The sequence below is a fragment of the Chrysemys picta genome, chromosome 1, assembly GCF_011386835.1.
Source record: "Chrysemys picta bellii isolate R12L10 chromosome 1, ASM1138683v2, whole genome shotgun sequence".
Lineage (NCBI taxonomy): Eukaryota > Metazoa > Chordata > Testudines > Emydidae > Chrysemys > Chrysemys picta.
The window spans coordinates 47,315,507-47,327,026 of NC_088791.1; the positions used below are offsets into that span (position 1 = coordinate 47,315,507).

The 11,520-nt window shown below is 42.2% G+C and overlaps 1 protein-coding gene across 1 annotated transcript in view; it reads left to right on the top strand.

The window, feature by feature from the left end:
- Window positions 1-7,121, top strand: part of CTTNBP2 (cortactin binding protein 2) — a 196,976-nt gene extending 189,855 nt beyond the window's left edge. The window contains 2 exon segments of the mRNA XM_005285758.5: window positions 1,710-1,849; window positions 1,851-7,121. Coding sequence (XP_005285815.2) covers window positions 1,710-1,849; window positions 1,851-1,956 — 246 coding nt within the window. The 3' untranslated portion in view covers window positions 1,957-7,121.
- The last annotated feature ends 4,399 nt before the right edge of the window (window positions 7,122-11,520 follow it).

The following is an 11,520-nucleotide window of genomic DNA, read 5'->3' on the forward strand; positions in this document are numbered from 1 at the left end:
AGAGAATAACGTAGCTGAAGTTGACGTACCATAGGTCAAGTTACCGCAAGGTCTACACCGTGGGGGTTCGACGGGAGAAAATCTCCCATCGACTTACCTTACTCTTCTCGACTTACCTTACTCTTCTCGTCGGGGGTAGAGTACAGGGGTCGACTAGAGAGTGATCTGCAGTCAATTTGGCGGGTCTTTACTAGACCTGCTAAATTGACTGCCGGTGGATTGATCTCAGAGCGTCAATTCCCGCTGTAGAGTAGACCTGCCCATAGAATTGTAGCATGATTACACCACACTTTTAAATAATATTGCTACCCTGACATTACATTACAAAAGAAAGACGCTGCAGTATGAATTTCAAAGATGATGATTGGCTGATTATGTGATTTTTTTTTCCAACGAAGAAGAGAAGAAGCTCTCAGCAACAAATCAGCTGATCGGATAGATTTACAAAACTACTGAATCTTATGACCGGCACAAAAACATCAAGTGGTATTTTACTAGCACAGGACATGTACTTGATTAGGATTTTGAAAGGCCAATTAAAAGTTTTAGATGCTTTGAAATACTGAGTGGCTAGTGAAGACAGTTTTGAAGAAGAGCCGGTATGGCAGATAGTGAATTTTAAAACAGTCCACAAAGTAGGATGGTGTCCTTCCAGCAGCAGTTTGAGGGTTTTCATACACACCTACCCCTCTGCTTATTGTTCACACTAAAGTAGTGTTTATTCAATGTTTTAAATTTAGATTTAAAAAGAATGTAACTTAAAAGTGCCAGTGGTGCTACAAACCTCTGTTAAAGGGACTGCTGAGCTTCTGGGGATGAGAGGAGGGGGAAATGGTCCATATAGTCCAGGGAACCTTTCTTGTTCAGAGGAGGTGAGAGAGAGAAAAGTAAGAAGAGCAGTATCAATCATCAGCTGGTATAATTTGGCCTAGTTCCGCTGAAATCAGCTTAGAATCTGGAATAGTCAGTATTAGGGAGTAAGAGTTTAGAACCAATCCTCACGTGTCCCATTCCACATTAAAATATAGTACCTCAAAAATGGCAGCCAAGCACAAGACATTTCAAAATGATTTTATAAGAAAACGAGCAACTGAAAACAGAAGTTTTAAAATGGAAATGTCACCTCAACCTTAGCTCCATTTAGTATTATTGCTGTGATGGGGTAAAAATTAATGTGTCTCTGGATTATTTTATTCCAGCCCTAATACTGAATCTTGTGTTTATCACCCAAGAGATCTCCTGCTTTCTCCCTGATTTAAACATGCATCTCCCTAACCCCAGTTTACAGCTGTTATCCTTCCACAGGGGCTCCCTCTACCTAATGAAGGAAAGAGAATATATTACCTCCAGAGTGCTTCTAATCCCTGCTCGCCCAGCAAGAATAACATTTAGGGCTTCTGAATGACAATGCAGAGCACTACCATTGTCCTTGTGTGATATGTTAAGTTTTTATTGAAGAAATGCCCTGTTAGCTTTTTTTTTACAAAAGCAACTTCTATTAGAGTATTGGTTTCTAACTGGTTAAGAAAGCTAAAACTGTAACTGTTTCACCAGGACCTGAAAATTTATCCTTTTCCTGTGGCTATCATGCTTCCAAAAGGTGCAAGATGCTGTAAACAGTAGACACTCACTGTTTTGCTCATTTTTGGTGTTCTTGGTTCTTACGATGGATGTGCTTATGCTAAAAAAATGCTTTATTTTATTCACAGGATGGGATCCGTCCTCTCAGCAGCAATCGCACTGTGGAATGCACCAACAGTAAATCAAAGACTGAGTTGGGTGTTTCAAGAGTTAAATCTTTTCTTCCTGTTCCCAGAAGTAAAGTCACCCAGCCTTCTCAGTACGCAAAAAAGCAGCAGCAGTAATACAAGGCAAATAGAGGCAGATGATGATAACTCAAAAGAAAAGATTTGGAATTTGCACAAAAAAATACAAATAGAAAAATCTAATAAATAGATCTGCCTAGCATACAGTTTTCAGTGTTCACGTAATCTCTGTATTAAAGAACAAAGAACTCAAATATGTAAATAATTTTTTAAAATTAAAATGGTTTCCTTGTAATGTAATGTGTGTACGGGACCACAGTTTAATTTCTATGTAAATAAGATGTTCATAATGAAAATATTTTATTGCTTTAATCTGGAAATTATATTGATTTAAACTTAGTAGTGGGAAGTTATGCCAACCTCATAAATGGGTTTTCTAATATGGAAATTACTATTGCTTAAATGATTTTATTCAGGGGTATCACCACAGAAAAGTGTGTGCGTGTGTGTGTGTGTGTGTGTGTGTGTGTGTATATATATATATATACAGTATATAAATATATTCTATGAAATTCATGTGTTGCATACAGATGAGTTGCACAATATGTTCAGTACTGGCTTAAAGCTAATGTACATGCATTTTAAAGACTGAACATGTTTTTATCTTCACTTAATGAAAAGTGAATGGAATGTGGCAATAATTAAAATGATTGGAAACTTAGATCAATTACTTTCAGCTACAAGCCATATTAAATATTTTGATTACCCCACAGTCTGCCTGCTGAAATGTGCTTTTGTTTCTCTCTTGCTTATTGTAGGCTTCATGTGTTGGAACTGTTATGAGTTTGCATTATGACTCCTATCTTTAAAAAAGAAAAGGGAGAGAAATTATAATGCAATAAATCAGTTATTTCACACCACTTCCCACTCTTTGGGATGGTCGAAAATTTGCTCCTCTAATAATGGAGTTCTTAATGTATGATGTAAAACTTTTCTACTCTTTCAATAGCATTTTAAAAAATGAATCTAGGAAATGATGTTTTACCAAAACAGATCTTATTGAAAGAATTACAGCACAAGTTTAATTACACGGTTGTTCAGAGATAATGTATCAGCAATAACATGAATTACCATGTAATTACCATTTTTTATAGTGGATTTACTATGTAGTTGCTGTGAAATAACATTTGAATTGCAGTTAACCTGAAATATTTTTTATCTCACTACAGACTTAAATTACTTTCCCATTAGAGGAACTGTGTATATGTGAAGGAAATATTCCATCTATCCATCCACTTTATGGTGGCCACAATTTATACTTGTGAATAGTAATAATGTGGATACAATCACTGTCTTGGTACCTTACCATCTAGTCAGAAGAGGAGGATACGTAGCTTCCTTAAGATCAGACCTCAGTGCCACCTGGTGAATTATCAAGAGGTTGCTTTAAGAGAGGTATGGGCAACATGCTCATCCCTGCGCCTTCCAAAAGAGCGCTGTTCAAGTTAATTTTGGAAGGGGCAAGAGTTACATAAATGTACTCCTAGCACTTCACCACAATGAGTAAGGCAGCCACCCCAAACTCATGTCAATAAAACTTTTGTACTGCTCCATGTTTGTCTGTCTCTTGGTCTTGTGTGTGTATATTGTATCTGTATGAATTTAGAAGGATTAAATTGCTGATTTTATAGTTATCTCCTTTAAAATATATTCTGGGAGGAAATGCATAACTTTCAGCATTGTTGTCTTACAACCTGTGATGGGGTGTCCACCCCACACAAGGCCTGAGAGGGTTAAGGTGGTAAGGTTGGCCAATCAACTGCCTAGGCTGCACCTGAAAAAGGAGCCAGGGAGCAAGGATTAATTAGAGACAAGGCTCAGCTGGATAGGAACAGGAAGGGCCTGTATAAAGCCTAGGAGCTGACAGCCAAAAGGGACTGCAGGGAAGTAGTCTGCAGTCATTCCCTGAGAGACGGGAGGTGTGTTTAGGGCTATAAAGGCAAGGAGCCTACAGTTACTCCCTAGGAGGAAGGGGTTGTGTGGCTGGCAAACCCAGAGAGGGCACAGAGCCAGAAAGGTAGAAAAGGATCAGGGGAGAGCAGCCAGGCATAGGATAATGTAGACCTTGGCGGCGGAAGATAGGGCTCCTGAGCTGGAACCTGGAGTAGAGGGCTGGCCTGGGTTCCCGTACCAGGCACTGGAGAGGTGGCACAAACCAGGCCGTAGAGAGCAGACTGCCTGGGATGGTTTGCTCTGAAAGATACCCAGAAGGGGAGGACTATAGTGACCTGGCCGGAGGGGCAAGTCACAAAGAGGAAGCTGCAGCTCCTGGAATGAGAAGGAGCCACAGAGCAAGAGAGGACGACGGGTGGAGAGACCACCAGAGGAGGGCGCAGCACCTGGAAGGAGCTAATCCCACAGCGGCCAAGAGGAGGCGTCCTTAGCGGTGAGTGGATCCCGTGACAAACCCCAGTGATGTATACATTCTTGTGCGGTAATAGACCTCCAGTGATTTCCAGTGAACGCTGACAGAGAGTTTTCATATCTCCTGACCTTGTCCTCAGTTTGAGTGCTGAAAACGGGACATGTATCTGTTTAACCAGGACCAGCTCTAGGCATCAGCAAACCAAGCATGTGCTTGGGGCGGCACAATTCCTGGGGCGGCATTCCGGGAGCCGGCCCTGTGTTTACCAGCATCTGGTTTTCAGCAGCATTGATCAGCTGAAGATCAGAGGAATGTGCCTTAGCATCTGAGTACTGAAGCATGGAAATTATAGCTTACTCTGTGTGTGAAGAGTTGTTTGTAATGATCACACAGGATGCAGCATTGTGTTTGTTATTGCTACATTTAAAAATGTCTTTTGGGCCTCTAATTATCTTCTCCTTCTGTGAGCCATGGTCCCTATGTGTATTCCACACGTGGGTATGCATGTGCACCAGATGCCTGAGACTGGAAATTCTTCAAAGCAGTGTCCATTGTCCTGCACATGTGCAGTAGCTCTCTCCTCACGCTTCTTACCAAGAGAATAAGACGCAGTGCAGGCTGATGCCTCTCCACCACCTTCTTTCTGCCACCTGGCCTGAGTCAGAATAATGTTCTCCTTCACTCCCTTGTATAACCTGCAAAGACAGAAAATATTTTTAAGTAGTTATGTATTTTATAGGGCTGTCGATTAATCAAAGTTAACTCATGCGATTAACTCAAAAAAATTAATCACGATTAATCACAGTTTAAATCTTATTGTTAAACAATAGAATCCCAATTTAAATTTATTAAATATTTGTGGATGTTTTTCTATATTTTCAAATATATTGATTTCAGTTACAACACAGAATACAAAGTGTACAGTGCTCACTTATTTTTATTACAAATATTTGCACTGTAAAAATGATAAAAGAAATAGTATTTTTTCAATTCACCTCATACAAGTACTGTAGTGCAATCTCTTTATCATGAAAGTGCAACTTACATATGTCGAATTTTTTTTTTGTTACATAACTGCACTCAAAAAACAAAAGAATATAAAACCTTAGAGCCTACAAGTCCACTCAGCCCTACTTGTTCAGCCAATCACTAAGACAAACAATTTTGTTTACATTTACAGGAGATAATGCTGCCCACTAATTTACAATGTCAGCTGAAAGTGAGAACAAGCGTTCGGATAACACTTTTGTAGCTGGCATTGCAAGGTATTTACATGCCAGATATGCTAAACATGTATATGCCCCTTCATGCTTCAGCCACCATTCCAGAGGACATGCTTCCATTCTGGTGACGCTTGTTTAAAAAAAAAAGTGTTAATTAAATTTGTGACTGAACTCATTGGGGGAGGATTGTATGTCTCCTGCTCTGTTTTACCTGCATTCTGCCATATATTTCATGTTATAATAGTCTCCAATGATGACCCAGTGCATGTTGTTCGTTTTAAGAACACTTTCACTGCAGATTTGATAAACCGCAAAGTAGGTACCAATGTGAGATTTCTAAAGATAGCTACAGCACTCCACCCAAGGTTTAAGAATCTGAAGTACTTCCAAAATCTGAGAGGGATGAGGTGTGGAGCATGATTTCAGAAATCTTAAAAGAGCAACACTCCAATGCAGAAACTACAGAACTCAAACCACCAAAAAAGAAAATCAACCTTCTGCTGGTGGCATCTGTCTCAGACGATGAAAATGGACATGTCGGTCTGCTCTGCTTTGGCTCATTATTGAGCAGAACCTGTCATCAGCATGGATGTATGTCCTCAGGAATGATAGTCGAAGCATGAAGGGACATATGAATCTTTAGCACATCTGGCACATAAATATCTTGTGACACCGGCTACAACAGAGCCATGCAAATGCTTGTTCTTGTTTAATAGTGCAATTAATTGTGATTAATTTTTTTAATTGCTTGACAGCCCTAGTATTTTAGCTTAGTAGTTAAAGTTATAGTTAGCATAGAGTATTTCTTTTCCCCAGTTGGGGAACCCCTCCCTGGATCTGGGACTATGCCCAGAGTCCTGGGATTCAAGAATTGCTTCTCCTGCTCTCACTCCTTCTCCATCAGTGACAAACATTAATGGTGCCTGTAGTGTCTGGGTGAGGTGCATATCTCTGCAAAGTGCAGCATCTGTCACTCCTTCCCATCCAGAACTCGAGAAGTCCGGGAGCTTTGCCTACAAAAGCATCTGATGGAGCAGGTTGTTAGGTCCCTCTCCGATCCGGGTAAGGGAGACCCCCCCCCGCCCCCGGTACATCAACCTCAACTGACCAGCAGTGCCCCTCCAAGCACATGCCGTGGAATGGAGCTTTCAATGTATAAGCCCAAGGAATCTTTTTTCTAGCACAGTGGCTTTCAACATTTTTTCATTTGTGGACACCTAAAAAATTTTTGAATGGAGGTACAGACCCCTTTGGAAATCTTAGACATAGTATGCGGACCTCCAGGTGTGTGCAGACCACAGGTTGAAAACCACTGATCTAGGGCTTCCCATAAGAGTAGAGGGTGCTCTCATGGGCTCAAGGACAAATAGTCTTCAAGGACTGTCGATAACACTGGTCTACAATTTTTGAGAAGTCGTCTGCTTCAGAGATAAAATGTGCTATTTATTATGTATTCTGATGTGCTGAATTCAAATATGACAATTAAAACAACTGATTGGCTACTGTTCCTAAGATATTTAAGTTTTTACATTTTATGTCTATGTATATTGTGTAGATAGAGTTTTAATCATAAATTGTAAACCTAGGTCTTTTCATGTGTTTATGGTTGCTTTACATGATATTTCACCTCTCCTGTTTATGTAACACTTTAAAAATCAGCAAAAGGGTTATATAAATAAAATTTATTATGAAACAAAAGGCAAAAAACTATTATGTACATAGTTTAGTCCTATTCAGTGTCTACTTGGCGCTTCTTGGCTTGTCTCTTGTATTCATTAAATGGAGCATCTCTTGTCACTGTCCAGCAATAGTCTGCAAGCATTGATGGGCTCCATTTGCCCTGATAGCATTTCTCCATTGTTGCAATGTCCTGGTGAAATCGCTCGCCGTGCTCGTCGCTCACTGCTCCGCAGTTCAGTGGAAAAAAATCTAGATGAGAGTGCAAAAAATGTCCCTTTAGTGACATGTTGCAATCAAGGCTTTTGTATGCCTTGAAGAGGTTTTCCACCAACAACCTGTAGTTGTATGCCTTGTTGTTTCCAAGAAAATTTATTGCCACAACTGGAAGGCTTTCCATGCCGTCTTTTCCTTGCCGCGCAGTGCATGGTCAATGCATCATCTCGAAGAAGTTCACGAATCTGAGGACCAACAAAGACACCTTCCTTTATCTTAGCTTCACTTAACCTTGGAAATTTTCCACGGAGGTACTTGAAAGCTGCTTGTGTTTTGTCAATGGCCTTGACAAAGTTCTTCATCAGACCCAGCTTGATGTGTAAGGGTGGTAACAAAATCTTCCTTGATTCAACAAGTGGTGGATGCTGAACACTTTTCCTCCCAGGCTCCAATGACTGTCGGAGTGGCCAATCTTTCTTGATGTAGCAGGAATCTCTTGCACGACTATCCCATTCGCAGAGAAAACAGCAGTACTTTGTGTATCCAGTCTGCAGACCAAGCAAGAGAGCAACAACCTTCAAATCGCCATAAAGCTGCCACTGATGTTGGTCATAGTTTATGCACCTCAAAAGTTGTTTCATGTTGTCATAGGTTTCCTTCATATGGACTTCATGACCAACTGGAATTGATGGCAAAACACTGCCATTATGCAGTAAAACAGCTTTAAGACTCGTCTTCGTTGAATCAATGAACAGTCTCCACTCATCTGGATCATGAACGGTGTTGAGGGCTGCCATCACACCATCGATGTTGTTGCAGGCTACAAGATCACCTTCCATGAAGAAGAATGGGACAAGATCCTTTTGACGGTCACGGAACATGGAAACCCTAACATCACCTGCCAGGAGATTCCACTGCTGTAATCTGGAGCCCAACAGCTCTGCCTTACTTTTGGGTAGTTCCAAATCCCTGACAAGGTCATTCAGTTCACCTTGTGTTATGAGGTGTGGTTCAGAGGAGGAGGATGGGAGAAAATGTGGGTCCTGTGACATTGATGGTTCGGGACTAGAAGTTTCATCTTCTTCCTCGTCTGACTCAAGTGAGAATGATTCTGGTGCATCAGGAACCGGCAGTCCTTCTCCGTGGGGTACTGGGCGTATAGCTGATGGAATGTTTGGATAATGCACAGTCCACTTTTTCTTCTTTGACACACCTTTCCCAACTGGAGGCACCATGCAGAAGTAACAATTGCTGGTATGATCTGTTGGCTCTCTCCAAATCATTGGCACTACAAAAGGCATAGATTTCTTTTTCCTGTTCAACCACTGGCGAAGATTTGTTGCACAAGTGTTGCAGCGTATGTGTGGGGCCCACCTCTTGTCCTGATCTCCAATTTTGCAGCCAAAATAAAGGTGATAGGCTTTCTTAACCATAGTGGTTATACTGCGCTTTTGTGATGCAAAAGTCACTTCACCACAAACATAGCAGAACTTATCTGCACTGTTCACACAAGTACGAGGCATCTCTGCTCACTTTGGCTAAACAGAAATGTGTCCCTTTGCAAAATCAAACACTGACAAATAAGAGAGCATGACACTGTATGATTTCTAGAGCTGGTATAGGGCAATTTGTTCAGCAGAGTGATATAAGCTTCGTTATGATTGCATCATCCATGACTTCTAGGAATAACATTCATATCATGTTTCAGAGTAGCAGCCGTGTTAGTCTGTATCCGCAAAAAGAACAGGAGTACTTGTGGCACCTTAGAGACTAACAGATTTATTAGAGCATAAGCTTTCGTGGACTACAGCCCAGTGGGCTTAGCTTATGCTCTAATAAATCTGTTAGTCTCTAAGGTGCCACAAGTACTCCTGTTCTTTATTCATATCATGTATGACGCAATACCAGCTTCAGATTGCATTATTCATTGTTTTGCCTAAAAAGCAAGTACTGTCCAAACCCAGTCATAGATTTATTCATAGATCCAGTCAAAGATGTATTTTAGTCATTTCTGGTTTAAATTGAGATTCCTTCCCTTTATAACTCACTTATCCTCCGCCATTCCCAAGTCAAGGGTCGTATATACTGACCCAATAGCATATCTTGAAAACTAGAGCCAATCAACAATTTTAAGCATCATTTTCGTTCTCAGTGACCCAGAATTAGTAAAGTTTGACTACATTTATTTCAGAAGCATTTTGGCTGTAGAGCAGTGTAATAAATGTACTTCCTCCCCAAGCCTCTCCAAGTTGGGTGAGATGTTGCATACAGAACCTAAGGAAATGGCTTTGCTAAAGACCCCCTAGATTGGAGGGCAAAGTATGTAAAAAGAAAGATCCGCCGATTCCATCAGTCACCTCAGAACCCGAGCGTAGGACAGATGTTCACCAGCTCCATCTACGAGTACTGATCCAGACCCATCATCAGTACCGCCTCGTTCATCTAAAGACCATCCAGCTGCCACAGTTGCACCGGGTCCTTCAGACTTGACTGATGGAACCTCTTAGACACCAGGGCATATGGAGACATACAGAATACTGGAGGATATAGTCATTCCTTATCCACTGTCTCCACTTCTTTCCAGCCCGCCCTCCTAAGGAGTGTCCTGATTCTTTCTTGGGAGTATATATCAATGTCCCAGGAGCAGTCCAGTTTTCAAACATCTGACAGGAGTGCCCTGGTACCAAAGGCATCATCGCTACCAGTGGAACAGTTCTTGGAAGAGTCAGGGGAGATGGCCGCACCAGTATCTCTGCGGACACGCTTGAGCCCTGAAAGATAGTTGTGAGGTTACTCTCACCATTCCTCCGGATATGCCCCCCTCTGGGACAGCTGGTATCAATTCCCTTGGGGGTCCCCTTCAACTGGCATTATTGGGGTCCGTGGGATTCTTATGGCAGGCATCCAGGCCCTTCTCAGAAGTTGTATCGCTCCGCTCCCTCTCACCAACGTGCTCCGTTAGTGTATGAGGCGGAAGGGCCAGAACCAGAGCTGCAGGTACCGATGGTTCCAATGGGTGCCTCTTCATCATCCCGGGATGACGTGGTGACTCCCTTTTTTGCCTTCTCTGCTGGATGACCACCGCTAGTACCAGGAGCTGTTACAAAGAGTTGCCAATGACCTACAGATCCGATTAGAGGAGATTCAGGACCCTCAACACTAGTTCCTGGACATCCTGCAACCTCAGGGACTGAATAAGGTGGCCCTTCCAATCAATGAGGCCATACTAGAACTGGCCAGAGCAGTATGACATGCTGGGGCATCGTGTGCCCCGACACCACAAAGAGCTGAAAGGCGATACTTTATTCCAATCTTATCCCCAACTCGCTGGTGGTACAGGCAGCTACAGAAAGAGCTGAGCCAAAATTTTGAAGGTCTTTTCCTCCACAGGGGTGCAATTTCCTGGTGCTAATTACCAAGCTTTGTTAGCAAAATAGGATTTTAGTAACTATTCCAAGCTTGTGGACTTCAAAGATAAACTTCCCATGGAGGACAGGGCCCAATTTCAGTCTCCTTTAGAATAGGGGACATTAGTGGCAAAATTAGCCCTCCAGGCTGCAGTTGATGCTGTAGACCCAGGTTTCAGAATTTGGCCACTGGCTTGGTCATGAGAAGGGACTTTTGGTGCAATTGTCAGGGTTTCCTAGGGCGGTCCAAAACATCATCCAGGACTCCCCTTTGACAAGTCCAACCTCTTTAAATGGGAAAATGAAGTAGTCCCTGCACTCACTAAAGGATTCAAGATTGACTCTGTATTTCCTGGAGATTTATACCCCAGTCTCCCAGGAGGAAATGGCTGCCCTTTAGATCAGGCCAACTTCCTGATGCTCCTTGTTACCAGAGCCCAGCTGAGCCTCTGCACAAATGTCACAGGATTCAGAGACCTTGCTTTTCAGCCACCTTTACTGCTACAGTTTCTGCTCTCTCTCTCAACCGTAGGCCAAAAGCCATTTTTGACATATTGCTCAAGACCCACGTACCACTGCTGATGACACCCATCTATCCCCCTGTTGCCTTTGGGGGCTGTCTTACACTCTTTGCCACAACTGGAACAAGATCACTATGGATAGTTGGGTTCTGGAGATTATCCATCAAGGATACTCCATAGAGCTTCTCTCCTTCCTGCCTCATGAACTGCTTCCTGCCTCCTTCCAACTCCCTCTTCGGGGACCATTCTCACTAGGTGATTCTTCAATGGGAGGTGGAATCCCTT